Source organism: Momordica charantia (genome assembly GCF_013281855.1).
Source record: "Momordica charantia cultivar OHB3-1 chromosome 8 unlocalized genomic scaffold, Mcharantia_2.0 BLBB01000008.1, whole genome shotgun sequence".
In the NCBI taxonomy this organism is placed as follows: Eukaryota; Viridiplantae; Streptophyta; class Magnoliopsida; order Cucurbitales; family Cucurbitaceae; genus Momordica; species Momordica charantia.
The window spans coordinates 28,403,651-28,423,699 of NW_028275166.1; the positions used below are offsets into that span (position 1 = coordinate 28,403,651).

Sequence of the window (20,049 nt, forward strand, 5' to 3'; positions counted from 1 at the left end):
TAACCTTTTGTCTTCCATGAATGTCAAATTTGACAAACGTGGTGAATTAATTCATAAGTAAAAAAAAAATGAAAAAAATTATTTGTTGAGTATAATAAGTGGGAGGAGAGATTTGAACTCATGAACCCAGCTGGCTGGTCAATCTCAAAGATCTTATCGGTCGGCAAACCGGAGACGGACGACCACGGTTCCAACCTTACCAGCACCAGAGGTTTACTAATCAATGAACCCCCGAAACCTACTTTCTTTTCTGACAAAATCAACCAAGCCTAACCGGTCACGACATGTTGTTGATATTGATTGAGTTTGAGGGACTTTCGTTGACTGAATCCATCCATAAACCTAGACCCCGGCAACCTTCGTAACCAAAGTGTCACGACAACATCCAAAGGTCACTTTTAGATTCTTAAGTCGGTGAGCAAGGAGGTGTTGGATCGGTATGACAACCCTAGAGGGGGGTGAATAGGGTTTAATTAACAAAATATAAACTTTTTAATAAATGGGCTCAATTTAAATAAAAATAATACACTTTTTTTAGATATGCAATTTTAACTAAGTAAGATAAAACACATTATAAGGCAAACAAGAGAAATTTAAAGCAAACAATCAAATTCTAAGATTAATTGTAAAAATAAATAAGAGAGAGGGTTAGAGAAATTTGACACCGGGAATTTTTATAGTGGTTCGACACAACTGTCCTACTCCACTTCCCAAGCACCTCTTGGGTTGTAAATTGAAATTCTGACTCTTTCCACGGTAGGAGTCAAACCGGTACACTGCTCTTCACAAGAGCAAAGACGATCATCTCCACGATGAGGATCACACCGTTACAATGAGTTGAAGATTTTGAAACACGCACTTACAAACTCTCAAATAGAGTAAATATACAAATTTGAGCTCACAAAAATTTCAATCCTCATAACAATAAAATTTCTCTCACAAATAAGATGGAAAGAAAAAATTGAGAACTTGGAGAGATTAGCAAAATGAAAATTTTGAAGTTATGGAGGATTGAGAATAAGAGAATTGTTGTTTGATTTTGAATGAGAAGTTTAGTTTAAATAGAGGGAAGAAAATGGTAAAAAAAAATCAAGTTTAATTTTAAACCATTAGATTTTAATCATTAGGAATGAAGGGTTGAGATAATTTTGAAAAAGAATTAAGTATAATATATATAATAATGATAAAATAAAATAAAATATATATATATAAAAAAGTGATGTGGCAAGTTATTTTAATTATATATAATATATATAGGTGTGTTGAGAAAACGGTAACTTTTCAAAAAACTTTTTTTATTCTTTTATTTTTTTTTAAACTGACAGCATTTAATGTGAAAGTGACAATTTTTTTTTAACAAAGTTACCAACGGTAACTTTTGACTTTTTCTTTTTGAATTTTTTTTTGAATTTTTTTTTATTTTTAATCTTTTTTTTCAATATATATATATATATATATATACTTTAAAAAGAAGCTTGTCACTTGTCAGCTTACGAACTGTCCACGTCATCTTCTCGGATATTTTTCCTTCCAATTTGTTTCGATCGTAACTTCTCCGTTTGAGCTCCGATTTGGATGATCTAACAGTCGTTGGAATCGTTGTAACGAGCTCTACACTGTGGACACTTTAAAATACACAAAATGTCAATAAATAAAATTAAATTTGTTATCATCAAAACATTAATTAATTAATTAAAATTAATTAATTTGAGATTAAGGCCAAAAAGCCAACAGGAGGAGCACGTAGGAATGCCGACCACTACATAAATAAGCAACTTGTGGCTGAGAGAAAGCGAGCAGCACCTTGTCTTGTATAGGTTGGGCTCCGGCTTGAAGAAGCGAGCCCAAGACCTATGTCAATTACCGCTGAACTAAGCCCATGTCGACATAATTAAAAAAAGATTATGGGGATATTCCAATTTTATATTCATTTGCATGTAACCAAACAAAAAAAAAAGAAAAAAAAAAACTTTTGTCAAACCTCTCCTGATCTCTGGCATAATTCTATGAGTTTGTTCTCTCTTCTATCTCCTGCGTGGATAACCTCAATCTTAACGAAAGTTTTGTGGATGGAAAATTAGAAGATCCAACCAAGAATAATTACTGAATATAATTTCTAATAAATATTATAAATTAGAGAGAACCAGGAGGAGTCAAAATTAAGAGAAGTACTTGTAGGAAATGTTCTTTTGTGACGTATATGTTTAATTTTATGATTAGAGAATCAATTATTGAGATTTAATAATTAGATCAAAACTTTGTTTCATAAAGTAAACCCAAACTTTTCTCAATTTGAGGTTTAGATCAAAATAGAACAAGACATACAATAGTATTCATTCAACAAAATTAGCCTACTAAAATTAAACAAACCAGGAAATTAAATAAAAATAATAATAATGGAGATTTAACGAGCTCTTGAAGGAACAGGTTAATCACATTTCTTAAGTATATGGCCCATAATTATCTCAATATTTAAATTAAAGTAGTTTTATTTATTATACCATGAAAAAAAAGAAAAAATTCATGTCCTATACCAAATTATAGATTCTATAATTACTTGAACACCTCATTAAACAAGTGGGGGTGTAGCTCATATGGTAGAGCGCTCGCTTCGCATGCGAGAGGCACGGGGTTCGATTTCCCGCACCTCCAAAACTTAATTTTTGTCATAAAAACGACGATATATATTCTCATAAGAAATTTTAATACCTTTTTTTTTTGTAAAATTAATGATGCAACTGGAAAAAGCATAAAGTAACATCGTGACATTCTCAAAGGTTCGAATATACTCACCAACCCATTGTTTTTTTTAGTACAACAGGTGTGGGTAGGAGAATTCAAACTCTTGACTTTAGAGATACGTGTCAATTAGCACTAACTTTATTGAATAATTCAAAGAATGCAATGCTCTATACACAACTCTAGATTATACTATAATTTGAATGGTTTATTAACTAATTAGGGAGTGTAGTCTCATATTGTAGAGCGCTCTCCTTGGATTGTTCTAAATTAAAGAAGAATCTAGAATTATGTATAGAGCATTTCATTTTCGAGGTTTTCTCGCATGCAAACAAGTACTCTACCATATGAGCTACATCCCCTACTTATATAATAAACAGCTCAAATTATACGAGAATCCTTAAGTTAAAAAGTAAAATCACTTGATAAATAATTTTTTTTTTGTACAATCACTATGTGATAGTGGGAATTCGAACTCACTTTGTAAGAATTTTCATGTTTTATCAAAAGACACCACTTTGTAAGAAATTATATGTATATTCAGATCAACGTGTTTCTCGTTAATAAGAAAATATGAAAGTTCAAGGAATAATAAAAAAGCAATCCCCCAGAGGGGAAGATTTGAACTTCTCATCTCATAAAATTAAAGATGTTCATTTTATCTACGGGGCTGGAGACTCGCCTATAAACGGACAGGAAATCTTTGTTTAAATTCCTTGTTCGGCACGGATGGAGAAATGTTTTTCCCCATCCCACCCGGCTCACTTTTAGATTATATATATACTAAAAAAAATATCTTATTATTCACTCCATATTTATATATACTAAAAAAAACTATATTATTCTCTACCCAATATATAGAGGGAGGATTAGAGCATGTAACAAAGTTTTATCACTAAAAATTAAACAATTAATTAGAAGTTTCTTTATAAAATATATTCAATCGAGAAATAACTTTAAAAATAAAAGAATAAACGGGAAAAAATCCCCATAGGTAACCCAATCCCATAAAATCCCCCTCCACCACCACCCCCACCCCCACCCCCACCCCCACCCCCACCCCCACCCCCGAAATTTTATGGAAATTTTCAAGGATGGGGAATTAAATGGGCTTCCTCGTTTCTGATCTCACCCCATGAACATCTCTACACAAAATGTTATTGTATGTTTTTTAACAGCATTCTACCATATCAGCTACACCACCTATAAATGAAAAAATTGTTCAAATTATACTAAAACCTACAAGTATGTGTACAGAGCCTTCCATATTTTGATATTTTTTTTTTAAAGTTGGTTGGAAAAGGGAATTGGACCTAAAAAAATGCATTAATTGCTGAACTAAGTTTATGTTGGCCATTTCATTCTTTGAGTTAATAAATAAAAGGTTAAAAAACATTTTTAGTTCTTGTACTTTCGCTAAAGTAACAATTTAGTCCCTAAACTTTAGTTTGTAACGATTTAGTCCATGTACTTTCAAATTGCTAACAATTTACTCCTTCAACTTTAATGTCTAACAATTTAATACTTGTAATTTAAAGTTGGTAACGATTTAATTCCTTATCGTAAAATTTTTTTTGTTAAGTTTCTTGTACGTATAAACTAAAGATGGACCAAATATGTTTATGAATTTATGAAGATTAAATTGTTATATGATAAAATTTGACACTTAATTTTAATAAAAAAATTTTACGATAGAGACTCAATTATTATAAATTTTAAACTACAGGCATTAAATCGTTGTAAGTTAAAATTCATGGAGCATACTAAACACGAATTAACTATTAAAATATAGGAAAAGTCTATACAGTATCTACTTATCCAATATGTGCATTTTTTATCAAACAAAAATTGTCTTCGGTAGATCATTTAATACATGGTTTTTTTTTTTTTTGATAAAGCATTACATGATATTTATCTTAAAAAAATATATTTCACAAATGTCGATTTGTTTTCACTATTTATAAATGTAGATTTTGAGATTTGAATTTACATTTTTAACCTTAAAATTATCCACAATCAATACCATCTCATTACCTTTATTAAATCTTTTCTTAAATATATGTCAAAGCTAGCATACCTTCACAGCTCCAATCATTTCGGTGAATTTATTTCACTATTTCGGTGGTCTTTTCTAATTTTCCGACGACCCATTATTTTTTTCGACCTTCTATTTCACTTTTCCGACGACCATTATATAATATATATCTTTTAATCTAATATATAGTATGATAAACATAAGTTATATAATACATCCTTTTTACACAATTAGATTATATAATATATAATTTTATCAACAAAGTATATGTGGTATATATCTAAAATATACTCAATATCATTCATAATATTATAAGCTATCTACAAATAATACAATTGAAGTATGATTGAACATTACAAAATATATGCTCCATATACAAAAATATATGGAGGATGTTAAAAATTTAGGCTACTAATTCTCCTACTTAACACGTTTATCAAAAGACCTTACTTTTTCTACGGAAGAATACATTATATTTCTTAAAAAAAATGTATATATTCTTTTACAAGGATGTAACTCTCATATTGTGTCTCTCTTTAATAACAAAACAAGAAGGTGCTAAAGTGAGCATAGGTTAACGGGATTTCATCCTATAATTTAGCTTAAATTAAAAACTTTAAACATGAAGGTTTGAAGGTGATAAAAAAAATTGGAGGTGCAAGGAATCGAACCTTGTGCCTCTCACATGCAAAGCGAGTGCTCTACCATATGAGCTACACCCCCTCAATTGGTACTCATGTTTTGAAACTAACTATATGGAAACAGCATTCCATTCTTGAAGATTATTCATTTTTACTCCATTCTTGAGTTAATAATAAAATTAATATAAATATTGAGAACTAAGATTCATGATGAGATTGTGGATCTTTTATCAAAAGACACAACTTTGTACTTTGTATATTAAAGTATACATTCAGAAGATATGTAAATGTGTTTCTTCTTGAAAAGGAAACATGAAGGTTTGGAAATAATTATTAAAAGAAAAAAAAACAACAAAATTTGGAGGTGTGGAAAATCAAATCTCGTGTTTCTCGCATGCAAAGTAAACGCTCAACCATCCTATACTTCGTATGAATATTCAAATTACAGAATTATTTATAAAGTTTTCTAATACTTTGAGTTGAAAAATAAAATTATCAAACTAATATTAATAACTATGAGAATATAGACATCTTTTTATCGAAAGACATAACTTTGTACGAAAACATATTACATTCATTCATATTGGACGATGCTCCCGACCAAATGGATGATGGATTGGCGAAGCGAGCAACCAACCTAGGAGTTTTGGAAAGACGACTTTTTCACCATGGGAGCGACCACTCTTTCCCTCAATGTCTATGTGATTTAATGGAGCGTGACATGACTTTTTGAGTTCTTTTTGTTTTCATATTTAATTACCACAAAAATAAAATCAAAAGACATAAAAACAAAAGACATAACTTTTTATGAGAGTATATATTATTTAAAAAAATATGGAGGTTCATGCAATAATAATAGAAAAAAAAATTTGTAGGTTCGAGAATCAAAGCATCACGTCTCTTCCTTGTGAAGCGAGCACTTTACTACTCTTTTCTTGGTAAACAACCTTTTCAAATTATAACTAAACCAATAATAATGTACAAAGCATTTTATTGGCTTGATTTACTTAGTAGGAATCTGGATGATAAAAAATATGAATAAAAATCAATTGGAATATAATTAATCAAAATAAAAACTTATTTATTCGATGCTATTTTTTAAAAATGGTGTAAAATCAATTTCAGAAATCTGATGAAGTTGTCCACACAGAAATATGAATCAAACATATTATAATTATTAAAATGCACTTTTAAGATTTGTAGTCAATTAAAAATTCAATAAATAAACAGTATCCTAATATAACTGAATACTATTCATAGATTTTAATTTATTTCATTTGATAGTAACTGAATACTAATCATAAATTTTAATTTAGTTCTTATACTTTCAAATCCGTAATAATTTAGTCTCTCAACTTTAGCGTATAACAAATTATTTCTTTACAAATTCGTAATAACTTTAGTTTATCAATCTACATATGTAATAAATTTCATCCAATCTTAATAATATTTTTTACAAAATGACCTAAATTGTTAGAAATAGGAACTAAACTGCTACATAGTAAATTTTATTAACTAAATTGTTATAAATTGAAAGTACGCGACTAAATCGTTACAACCTAAAGTATTATTTCAATAAAAGTACATTCATTTTCGATGAACAAAACCTTGATTTTTATTTTCTATTTTTTATATCCATTATTAAAGCGAGCATAACTAATTGGCATATATTTGAAACTAAGAGGGTGTGAGTTAAATCTCTCATATCCACATGTTGTACCAAAAAAATATCATTTCGTCAATTTGTTACTAATAAAATGTATAATTAATATAAAATAAATAATAATGAATGACATAACAATTCAGAATATTTAATTTTTCAAGTAAGTTTTTATTTTTCAATTAAGAATTCTAGAGAAGGAACTAGATACGTTACCAAAAACAGTTTTATTTATTTTTCAATTCAAAAACAAAAAACAATAATATATATTTTATAATTAATAGAAAGAATAATTTTTTTAACAGTTTTTCAAATAAAAACTTATCATAAACTTTTGATTTGTCTAATTGCACCATAAACTTAGATGTATATTGCGAAATTGATGCACACCAACAAATTCAAAGTAAAAATGGATCTTTTCCCTATAAATTTCAGGAAAGCATGAATACTTTCAGTTATGCTCCATGAAGAAAAATTCATTTTTAGTTTACCAATTTAAAAAATTTATAAATCCTACTACCTCTGCATCGTTGAGTTATACTTTTAAAAAAACCAAAAATTTATAACTAAAATAATACATATATAATTAGGCATCGACCATCTTCAAATATAAATCGGAGATCCACTTCAATGTTCAAGGCTAACAGCACGAGCAATTACAATCCCTATGAATTTCATTAAGTAATATTGCTCCCTTCAAATGCATTACGTTACGGAGTTCTAGATCTTAACACTCTACACTACCTCCTGGTAACTCTATCGCTCTATTTTTTAAATGCGCTCTTATTCAAGCCTTGTAAGAATTTTAATGAGTAGACAAACTTGAACACTATTAGGTAGAAATTAAGATCAAACAGAACTTTTCTCTTTCAGAATAAATCATAAATGCAAGGATATGTAAAGTAAACAATATGTGAATATGAGTAAAAATATTTTTTTTAAAAAGTGTTCTTAACTTGTTATGATCTCATCCCATCCTAAGGATGAATACAAATACAATAAAACATCTCATTACATAAAATGAAACTGAATCAAATTCGTATTCTAAAATATTTTCAGAAATGACAATCATAACATATTCACACATGCACATGCTACAGTGTGAAAAATTACAGAAAAACGTATTTCTAAATATGGTAAGATTATCAAAAAAATAATAATCCTTTTTCTCAAACCAGACCTGGCCAAAATTTCTCTCAAAAGACCCACTCGCATCAAAGTTGCAGAGGGCATTGTAAACTTACAGAACACAGTAGAAGATAGAAAATGCATATCCGGATACAAATCTACTTTATAATTAAGTCAGTAAATAAGCAGGCTATGAAAAATATCAATGGCAGTAAAATATTCTATCCAAAATCATGAAAAACCAACCTATTCCTCCTCGTTTTGAGTTTCATCTTTGTAAAGCTTGATCATGTCGTCAATACGCAGAATTGTAATCGCTGCTTCGGTTGCAAACTGGGGGCAAATTTTGGAGGAAAAAAATATGTATGAAGAAGGTTGCTAAAGAATAAACATAAACGAAAATTTTAAAAGAAATTTACCTGAATTATCTTGACTTTGCTCATGGCAGGCTCAATGACACCTGCTTCCAAGTTATTGCGGATAGTTCCATTGGACAGATCTAGTCCCATGCTGCTCAAAGAATGGAAGTAAAAAACAATTTACAAAAGGTTGACAACACCGTTAAACCTTAAATGCACCAATGTAATCCCAACCCAAACAGAAACCAAGAGGGGATGACAAGTTGGTTGCCAAGAAAACTAGTGGGATTTTAATATCCTAGTGGGTGGACACGATCGGCTCCAAACTCATTTCCCTCGAGTCCCTTTAGTTTCTCACTAGCCCCAATGACCACTAGGTCTACCTATGATGGTTGTCGTCACATCATAGTTGATTACCATTTTAACTTAGGAATGGATAATCTTTCTCCAATGTGTATGAGCAACACTGGACCACCTATTTCTCCATTGCCTTTAGTTTGGGGCTTTATAGCTTCTTTGCTAGATTACATTCCTAGAAGAATTGAGGATTTCATTGCTGAAGATTATGGAGGAAGGCAGCTCAAGGGCAAAGCTTGGGTTCTTTGGAATTGTGCGGCCCGGGCACTTTTATGATTGATATGGAAGGAATGGAATAGTCGGATTTTTGAAGATAAGTTGATTTTGTTAGATTCTTTTTGTGTGAATATTAAGCATCTAACTTCTTGGTGGGCTTTACTACACAAGAAAGTTTTTTGTAACTACAATCTTCTTTTGCTTACACAAGATTGGAAAGCGGTGATTGTATAGAGTTTTGGGGAGGGTTAGCTCTACCCTCCGCCTTTTGTTTGTATCCCTTTTAGGGGCCTTCTTGATTTGAATACACATATTTTGTTTCTTATCAAAAAAAAAAAAAAAAAAGGAGATAACTGTTGACTGTAAGCATGCCTATGGCCTGCTTTTAAAAAAATTGATGTGTCACGGTATATTAGTCATGCCATATTTGTATTTTGTGCCCATGCTCCATAGGACTTTATCAATAATGAACAAGAACAATATGATGCATAATCAAAGTGAAACATACTAAAAAGCTTCCTCGCAAAGAAAACAAAATTAGCAGGGCAGATAAAGTAGACTAATACAATAATAAAAATACCTTGAGAGATGCTTCTTATCTGCCTTTGTCTGTGCTGTGTGGTGGTAAGCCCGTAGTTTGGCAACCAACTCCGTAGCATCCTTAGCAGCATTGACAGCAAGTACCTGCACAAACAAAGAACATGCAAATGACATTGATGACACCTTGAAACATAAACATAGCTCACTTGTTAAGACATCTACTCCTTCCTTAGGAGTCAGAGGTTCGAATCCCCAAACCCACACATTTGTTGTACTATACCTTGGGAATAATTAATAAAGATTCAGCAAACTCAGCAATTGCCAACTGCTCACGGGAGCCTAGAGTTGTGGCAAGGTATTCCAAATACACAGATAAAGCAGATTCAACTGCACCACCACCTGCTACCACCTGTATGATCAACACAACGACATAAATAGGTAATTGGGCAACTGACTAATGAAAAAATATAAGTTTTTGGTTCCTGCTGTCAATCTATCGCCCAATTATCTTGGTTCAACTGCACCACCATCTACCCTCTACCATACATGAGATTGCAACCTAAAATTTTAGTTTTAATAATGTAATTTCAGCCACCCCTAATCTAAAATGGTTTGGTGGTAGATTTATAATCTTTCTTTATAAAGAAACCAACATTCATATTGAATTTGGATGCAGTTGGCTTTTCCTGTTGTAAAAGAGTTTTTTATCTAATGGTGTGTGGATTCCCTTTCCAAAGAAAAGACTGAAGTATTCTGGACAAATGTGATTAACTTGTTGGGAAATTTAACTTAAAAGGAACGGGAGAAGCTTTCAGGAGAGATAGGAACATCTGGGAATGTTGGTATATTATTTGTTATTTATCCTCTTATAGGAATGCATCAGATAGGGCTTTCTTTGTAATCATTCTCTTCTGTTAGTGTGCTATTGAAGTCTTAAGAGTTATTTGACCTCCCTTGTCTTTCGAGGTTCTTTTATTATATTTAATTCCATTAGTGAAATATTTTTAATTCCTTAGCTTGGTGCAAAAGGCTTCTTGCAGGTCCTTTTTCAGCCCATCTCGAATATGATCCTCATCCATAAAATTATTCACCAACAATAGAAATTCCCAGATCAAATAACTGACCATATAAGCAATTAATGAGTACACAACATGATGTAAATACAGAAGATAAGATTACACGGGATACTCAATTCCAACTCACACCAAGCATTACCGTATTGGACTCGAGGGTCCTTTTGACAATAGATAATGCATCATGCAAAGCCCTCTCCATCTCATCAAGCATATAGTCATTTGCGCCTCTAAGAATCAAGGAAACCTACAGAATAATATTTTAAAAAATAAGCAGATTATATCACAAGGCTATCATATTATTTCCCATTGTTCAGCACCCATGCGAAATCTTATCTATTTTCAGAACAAGTCTAATTTTTTAAGGCGAAGATAACAATTTGAAAAATATATCATGATCAGAATAAATACCTAGCATTCTAACATCATCTACTTCAAGAATTAATAATTTAAAACCATTAGGTTTGAAAGTTGGCTTCACAACAGCTTGAGCAAAGTAACTGACCGCACTAGTAGTTTTAGAACCCTTTATCATAACAACATCATCATCAGCAATTCTCTCCTCTACGACCTCATCAGCATATCCAAGAAGTGACGACTCAAAGGTTTCCTCCCCCTCCATGTCAGCAAATGTCGAAACCTGCAGGCCCATGAACAGTGAGGATGACAATTAATAACAAAAAAGACAATAGCTTGAAGTACAAGATATTGGCATAAGATATAAGACATTATACAAAAAAATGAACGTAGAAAGTCCCAGAACATGAAAATCAGTGGCTCAGATAAGGAGCTCGGAAGCTTCACTTCACTGAAAAAACCTCACATAGAAGACTCAGTCTCCGCAAGAACACAAAAAATCAAATGCCCTCCCTTCCTGTCTATACCCTCCTCAGAAGGATACGACCATTAGGTCATAGGAGTAACTAGTAAGAAACGAAACCAAACTGAGTAGAGTCCGTTTGGTTAACCATATTGATTCAGTTTATCAGTGTTCACAGCTTTCACTCACCTCCCAGTCCAGTAACTCATGATCCAAACTGGTTTGGTTCAATTAGGTCCTCCTTCAATAATTGGTTTGATTCAGTCCCGATGATATATGAGACTGAAGCTGAACTGAACAGTTTGCTTATTTTGGTCAAAAACAAAATCAAACCAAACCAATTTACACTGTCAATCGGCCCTACTTACCAAATTACAAAAATGGTGATTCTACCATGAACATAAAATACGCATAAAGAAATCTAAGACTTAAACGTGGGATTAAATTGCATTGTGCCAACTTATCAAAAAGTCTCAATAGACCTAAAAAATATGGATCAAGAGATAACCACTGGAAAAAACTAATGAAACAATAACGAAAGCATAATGCACAAAAAAAGTGATCCAAGCATGCAAAGAGAATTATGAAAATACTTTATTTCCCTAAGTATAATATAATGGAAAGAGAATGAAAATAAAGATCTTCTATTTAGCAATCTGCTCAAGCACAAGCAACCATAACAATGTTCTCCACATATAAGAAACATAGTGTAGAAAATACATGTAAGCTCTCAACCAAAATTTGGAAGACCTTCAACAGTGAAATAAATGGCTCAGTAAATGAAAAGGGACAGTTGATACATAAGGAAAGCATAACTACTAACATACCATGGTTGCTCCAGTAGCCTTGGCGACATGGCGCATGTCCTCCTTTTTTACTCGTCTAACAGCAATAGCACCCGTCTCCACAAAATACTGACATTAGAGAAACAAAAAATGATTAGACAATTAAACACACTCAAAGAGAAATTAAAAAAAATGTCAACAAGTTTAAGTTTTTTCTATATATCAAGGACATCATATACAAATACAGCAGAACAAATTAGTCCTTACACAATCAGTAAAACAATTGAAACCAACATTCCATTTCCCCGATTCCGATGATGTAATGGCAAAAAGATTCAGAAACATAACGCCTCGGAAGATTACTGTTTACTAAAAATTACCCAAAATATTCTTTATAATTGTTTACCATTGTTTTCCAAGAAGCACTGGACACGATCATAGACAAAACAAGAAGTCAATTTAGAATGACCCCAGAGCCATACCACCCAGGCCCACATAAACAAACTAAAATAGGAAAAATTTTAAATTAGATATGTTGGAATGCATTTCATTAGCTTAATTTAATGGATGCGAATTTTTAATCAAAAAATATATATGAGATGCACAACATTAAAACACAGGACAGCTAACATAACAGAGAATGACATAAAATGATCCCAGATAAGTAGCAGACACTAATCAGTAGGGTATATATCTGTAAGCAGTTAAATGAGAAAACAAAATCTAAAGCAGCCTGCCTTGAGTGCCATGTCATCAATCCCTTTCGTGGTGAGAACAACATTTGCCCCAGCTTTCAGAAGCTTTTCAATGCGTTCTTTCATCATATCAGACTCCCTGTGAACAAGATGTGCAATAATTGCCAAATAAAAAGGTTAAATAATACAATAATTCTAAATTTTGAAGGCAACTACTTAAAAGTTTTCCCAAAAGAAAAGGTATAAAACACGTGAAATTTCCAAATAGCAATGGCAGTGAAGTGAATTTTTAGGAATAAAAAATCAATTTTACTCTATGGAACATTTGGGCGCATCAAGCTCAAAAGAAATTTGGGTGCCATCTATTACCGCTGACGAATTTTCTCAAGTTCTCTGGGGTCAGTGACAAGAACTTGGACACCTAGCTGCATTTTTGTCTTCTGGAGATTGAAGTCAAGGCAAGCAATCCTTGCAGGTGCAACTCTAATCGGCATCCCTTGAGCTGCTCGACCTGTATTTAGAGCATAACCATTCAACAGATAGCTATCTTTTGCACTCTTTCCATGAGCTTTCAAGATGTTGATTCCCTGCAACACCAAAAAGACAGAACCAAAAGTATAAAAGTCTAGTTCAACAAATCCTTATCCTCATACTCTTAATCAAGGACTCTGGCTCTACTCCTTAATAACATCAAGTTCAATTTAGAAGATTTGTCTATCAATAGCCAATGATATCTTTTTATAGTTCCACCTCGATTTGTCATCAAGGAGATGCCATGAAGGTTAAGAAGGGGGTTGAGGAAGAAAAATCCATGGGAGCCTAGTTGCAAAGGGGAAGAGAAAACATTTAAAATCCTTATATCCCGTTCATCTCTTTCACTTTTAAGAAATAATATCTGATTTCTCAAGGACCAAAAGAAATAGGCTCATAATATTGCTCTTCTTGAACACAAAACCACAAAAGCATACTTTCTTGAACTCGTTTAGACCATAGAGAAAGCAAAGGAGCAGAAAGCATCAATAGTTTCCACGACAAAGTAATAGCCAATGAGGTTCCCAAGCTAGAAACCTTGAAATAAACTAAATCCAAAATTCGTCATCCTCTCTCTTTCTTAAAGTAAAAAAAAAATCAAATTTTTCTCATGCCACAATTATCAATGGCCGGAAAAGATTGAGTCAATCCAAGTATCCATAGCCTTGTTTATAAAGGAGCAAAAACAAGTCGAAAAACAATTATTAAATTCCCGACTGTAGCACAGGAATTTGCACCGCTGCGGTCAATTATAAATCTTTGTTGTCTAACTAAAAACTTAAAAAAGGATCTTACGAGGAAATAAACAATATTTAAGCATTTCCAAAAGCCCAATTGGAGAAATAAACCAAATAAATGACAAACCTTAATTGGGTATTTGATTTCTCCCCTTGCATTGGTCATCTTAACCGCTTGCACTGCATCTACAACCTAGAGACACAACGATAAATGCAAGATTTTAAGAAATAAAATAAGGATCAGAAGCTACTCTATTACTCCATTATCCTAGCAAGTTCAAGGTAAAACTGATTATGTATAACAGGTAGTAAAGCAATCATGTATAACAGTTAGTCAAGCAACCACAGGCAACACTATTATACATAAAAGACCTCAAAATCACCGCAATAAAATTGGAGAGATTCTTTTTTTCTTTATCGATAAGATATAGAGAAAAGTTATATATTCCAGAAAAAGACGAAGAACAACCTAAGGGCCGGGGTGTAGGACAACCCCCTTCCATAAAATTGTAAGAAGTACTCAAACTCGGTAACAAGTAACAACTACAAGGACCAAGAACTTACCAAGTTTGCAAAGAAGTCACTATCACTTGTAATCAACTTGGAAGACATGCTTGTCTTGGCACAGTTTATTAGTGAGTCTTTTCCCAACCTTTCAACCTGACCATCCACGTTTAGTGATGTCAAAGAACTGTCTATTTTTGGATAAGAAACAAGACTTCCACTGTAAGGGTAAGGTACAAAAGCGAGAAATACAAAAAGGCTTTGAGTCCACTCCACAAACAAGAGAGCTTTTTTTAGAATAAACTACTTGATCCAATTGGCATTAATTGGGAAAAAGAAACCCCTTACAGAAAAGAAGCAGAGAGAATACAAAAGATTGAAAAAAAAAGGAAAAAAAATAGCCCTCCAACTCAACCCAATTACTTTTTAAAAAAACTACACTTTTAGAAACATTGAAGACAAAAAATGAATAAGTTCATCCACTAATAATGATGATGTTAAGAAGGACCTTATAGAACTTTCTTTAAAAAAGTAACGAGGAGTTGAGCATGATTTTTTTGTGGTAATATTACTTTATCATACATTTATTATTGGTATATTTTTTTTAATTAAATTAAGGCTGGCACCCCATTATTGAAAGATTCTTAACCGACAAAAAAAAGTTTGTGAACAACATTGTACACTAAAAATCACAGATACGAATATGACAAGACATGGATACGGTGACACATCATTTTACAAAAATATAGGACATGAACACGTCAAGGACACATTTATAATAAAATATACAATTTTTTAAAGTATATATCATTTTTATACCATAAGGAAATCCAAACTTTTTATATTGTCCTATGTTACCATTTATGTCTATTTCTTATGTTTAACAAGGGTTCGATACATGCTTATAATAAGTGTCAAAACCATATTCACTTTGTACCACTAGTGTTGGATACATGTCCAATAAGTGTCCGACACGAAAACGTGACCCAAATTGAAGAGTTCATACTTCTTAGATTGTACCCGAGTCCATCCATGTCATCAGAAGCGGATAGCGTATGGTTTACATAATATATTTATGAATGCAAATCATCTTCAACAATTATACAAAGATATTTTACTATAAATGCATCACCTTTACAGCCAACTTTTCTTCGACATACTTGCATGCTTCCCTCATGGCAAGCTACCAGCACCAAGAAACATAGAAGCGTATAAATATAAAATACTAAAATCAACCCTTTAACAAAACACTCACACCAATAGAAAACTAGAGCTACAAACCTACAAAAAAGAAAAACTAAGAAAAACTTCATTAGGATGAAACAAAAGAACAAAGATTGCTTACTCTGTACCCACTAATTATAGAAGTTGGATGAATCTTGTTCCTCACCAAATCATTAGCTCTCTGAAAAGATACAAGGAAAAAGATGAAGTTTTATGTGGCCATGATAATAAAAGATAATTTCTTAAACCTTGAGCATATCAAGTACACTTACCTTGAGCAACTCTGCAGCTACAATGACCACTGAAGTTGTGCCATCTCCAACTTCTCGATCTTGGAGTTCGGCCAACTCCACTAGCACCTAAAAAACATATAAATCAGCATTGACCATATAATATACAGAAAAGATAATTGTAAAACATAATGCATATAAATGTAAACAGGGTATTTGCCCACCTTTGCAGCAGGGTGCTCTACTTCTAACATCTTGAGAATTGTGGCACCATCATTAGTGATTGTAACATCGCCAATATCATCCACAAGCATCTGACACAAATTTTTTATTAAAAAATTTAATAGTTTACATTAGACCCTTCAAACACATAAATTGAGATGATAGAAAGGCTTCTAAAGGAGAGACGAGAAAGGTTAGTAAGAATCATTGTTCAATCCCACTCTTGATAAAACATAATCCTAAGAGATTCAGACGTTTTAAACATTCCTTCTCTTATTTGGAAGCTTCTCAACTTACAGACAATAAGTAAATTTCAAATAATTCGAAAAAATCTCAGCAATTAAATTTGCAGAGTATCATACCTACATCACACATGAAATTTTCATCAAAATTTACTAAAATGAATACAAGGTACATACTCACTGCATCTTAATTCCGAAATGCTAAAAGTAGTGCCATTAGCGAGAATCTGCAACCTCCTAATATAATAAATTGGAAATTGAGGCAATACCTTATCAAGGCCAACAGGTCCAAGCGAAGATTTCACAATGTTGGCAACTGCTTGACAAGCAACAACTGAAAACCCACCAAACAACTCAAATGAGTAATTCACATAAGTCTCTAACCAGTTCAAGATATAAAAGAACACCCCATGTGTAATAAAAAAAAGGCATCACTCTAGCTAAAATTAAAAAACTAAAATAAGGGAGAGAGAGAGAGAGAGAGAGAGAAGTGAAAAGTTTTAAGATTTACCATTTTGGGTGCGGACATCCTGACCAGATTGTCGCTCGCCCAATATATCAGGGGTTTGTGAAGCAATAGCCATCTCTTAGTGTCCTCTTGAGCTTGATATAAAGTAAACGCTAAAGAAGTACTCAGAACTGGTAAGAAAGGATTCGAAGGATGTTATTAATGCTTCTTGAGCATCAAAAAACACAGAGAAGTTTAAGGGGATGCTAATACTCCATAACCTTCATAATGTACACGTAGATCTTACTGCCTTAGAATTTATATTATCATAGACTAATAGAACAAAGAAATAGATATTCAATTTCAGCCTTAGCCTTAACATTTGTGTTTTAGTGGTTCAGAACATGCCTCTAAAACATTAGTAGGTGTCATTCCATTGTTGAACCCATTCTATATCAAATAGATCAAAAAACAACATTCGACAAATATGAGAACCCAGTAACTTGAAGACAAAGGAGAGTGGTAAAAAAATTTCAATTCACTTTCAAATAAATTTGTTTAGAAGGAGAAAGGTCATACGAGTAAATTTAGATCCTTTTGCAGGAGCGTATTTATGGATCTTAACATTGCCCAAAGGCCAAATCTTTACATGGAGTCGTAGATAATCAATAAGTAAATAAATAACGGTAGAGCAAAGTAAAAAAAAAAAAAATAGAATTCACCAAGCTCGAAACCTAGTACTATGATTCACAAGGGACGGACGGCTTCGAGGCGGCTGGTGATTTGAGGCGACTAAGCACAGTAACTTCCGAAAAATGAAGCGTGTAATACATGAAGAAGAAAGATTCCCCAACTACGCGATGCACTGACACTAAGAGAAGACGCTCACGCAGCAAAAGAGGCCTGAAATGAGGTGGAACCTAACTTCAAAGTATAACAGGGCTTCGGCTAGAAGAAAGTAGGCATCCATTGCCTAATTTCTCTGATAAATTCCACATTCAAACGACATTTTCGAAGCGTTGGTAAGAGAGAGATGGGGTTTAGCAAAATCCTAAACAGACATTCAATGGCGATTACAGGAATCGTGAAAGAGCAAATCTAAAACAAACATTTCATCACGAACAAACCTCGAAGCAGCCGAGAACCGTGAATGCGATTGCAAGCGAAGAACGATCCAGTGAGAGATAGAGCAGTCGGGATTGAGGGGCGGCTTGAGAGCTGAAATATTGCAGGAGATGGAGACTGAGGTGAAGGGCGGGAAGCGTAGAGTATTGCGACTTGCGTAGGGTTATAAGTTATAACTCATGAGTTTGATTTTCGCTTTTTTTTTACTTTTTTTTTTCCCTTTTCTTTTAGTTCAACTTTCATGTTTTAAGCAAGGTTTTAAATGTTGTAGTTTGATTTTACCTTTTCATTTCTTTTATTTTTTTCGTTTTTTTAGTTTAAAATAGTTTTAAGCAAGGTTTTAAATGTCACTCGTAGTTTAATTTTACCTTTTCATTTCTTTTATTTTTTTCGTTTTTTAGTTAAACTTTCATGTTTTAAACGATATTTTAAATGTAGATGTCAATAAAAGTATCAATGTAATGTTAATTGAAATATCAATAAAATATGGTGGGGAGGGATATTTTTTTAAAAATTATAAAAATAAAGAAATTCGTAAAAATTATATAAATTAAACAAATACATATTTTATCACTTCTATCAAAATTAAAAATAGTTATATTAATATATGTTTATATTAGTAATGTTTTGTTGATATTTTTCGTATTTTATCAAATTTTTGTAATATTATTGAAATGTCAATTTATCTATTTTGTTGATGTCAAACTTATGAATATATGAGAATGTCGATGAATATGTTAACGGATATGTCAAATTTATGAGTATATGAGAATGTCGATGAACATGTCAACGGATATTTAAAACTATATTTTTAAGTTGGGTTATCTTGAAAAAATAATAATAATAATCCTCCCAAAAAGAAAACAAAACTTTATTGTTATTTCAATTTTTTAACCTCGGCAGGCATATATTTTTAATGAAAATATGGGAATAAGTTTAAATTATGGTCCACACGTATTCTCCAACTTAGAGAGAGAACAAAAAAATCTATTTTATTTTCTTACTTTAAACATATATATAAATAAAAATATATATATATTTTTGGGTCAAGCAAAGGCATAATGTAAGCGTCATTTTCACTCGTATTCTAGCATCTTAATTCTTATTTGATAATAAAAGTTTAAATTGTGCAAATTTTTCCAGTGTTATTAACTACTCATATTAACACTCGCCAATATATCGTTATATTACATTCTTGTTAACTACCAATATATTATATTAATAGATATAAATAAAATATCCAACTAAACAATCTTTTTTTTTTTAAAACAAACTAAACAATTTTATTATTCTCTCTGTAGTTATACTAAAAAAAATCATATTCTCCCCTACCCACGTAAAATATATATGTATGAAGATTAGACTATGTAAATGAGATTTTATCATTACAAATTAAGCCATTAATTAAAATTTTGCTTTAAGAAAAAAACGTTTAACTAATAAATAATTTTTAAAATAAAAAAAAAACCAAAATTTTTTACTGCATGAACTCGATCCCACAAAAATTCATTAGAAATCCGACAAGATGGTGAAACTGCCTAACATTTATATCTTAGTATGCTTGTTATATTCTAACTGCTACTCAACAAGGTAGACCCAAAATATACAGCAACCAACCGTTGTCAAGGCTATAAAATACATTAAAAAAAAAGTTAATAAAAAATATTAATTTCATTTGAGTAAGGTATAAATTGAAACACCTATCCGAGTCTAATTTAATGAAATTAAAACTTGATCG

At 31.9% G+C, this 20,049-nt stretch overlaps 1 protein-coding gene and 2 non-coding genes across 5 annotated transcripts; 1 reads left to right on the forward strand and 2 right to left on the reverse strand.

The window, feature by feature from the left end:
• Positions 1-2,579: 2,579 nt before the first annotated feature.
• Positions 2,580-2,652, forward strand: TRNAA-CGC (transfer RNA alanine (anticodon CGC)). The gene has a single exon. It is a non-coding gene; the product is annotated as a tRNA-Ala (tRNA).
• Positions 2,653-5,424: 2,772 nt separating this feature from the next.
• Positions 5,425-5,497, reverse strand: TRNAA-UGC (transfer RNA alanine (anticodon UGC)). Its single transcript has one exon. It is a non-coding gene; the product is annotated as a tRNA-Ala (tRNA).
• A 2,687-nt stretch (positions 5,498-8,184) lies between these two features.
• On the reverse strand, positions 8,185-18,474 carry TCP-1 (T-complex protein 1 alpha subunit). Of its 3 annotated transcripts, none has more exons than XM_022288799.2 (18): positions 18,314-18,474; positions 17,250-17,377; positions 17,008-17,072; positions 16,499-16,588; positions 16,317-16,403; positions 16,166-16,225; positions 15,953-16,003; positions 14,881-14,976; positions 14,444-14,509; positions 13,418-13,635; positions 13,091-13,187; positions 12,396-12,482; positions 11,254-11,388; positions 10,891-10,995; positions 9,956-10,084; positions 9,716-9,819; positions 8,623-8,713; positions 8,185-8,536 (listed from the first exon to the last, which is right to left on the reverse strand). In XM_022288799.2, the coding sequence occupies exons 2-18, from the start codon at positions 17,320-17,322 to the stop codon at positions 8,450-8,452; spliced, it is 1,641 nt and encodes a 546-aa protein (XP_022144491.1). In that variant the 5' UTR covers positions 17,323-17,377; positions 18,314-18,474; the 3' UTR covers positions 8,185-8,449. The 3 variants fall into 3 exon arrangements, with proteins under 3 accessions (XP_022144491.1, XP_087983984.1, XP_087983985.1); XM_088127858.1 differs by having other exon boundaries at positions 17,250-17,359; positions 18,314-18,463; XM_088127859.1 differs by having other exon boundaries at positions 17,250-17,333; positions 18,314-18,462.
• Between the last annotated feature and the right edge of the window lie 1,575 nt (positions 18,475-20,049).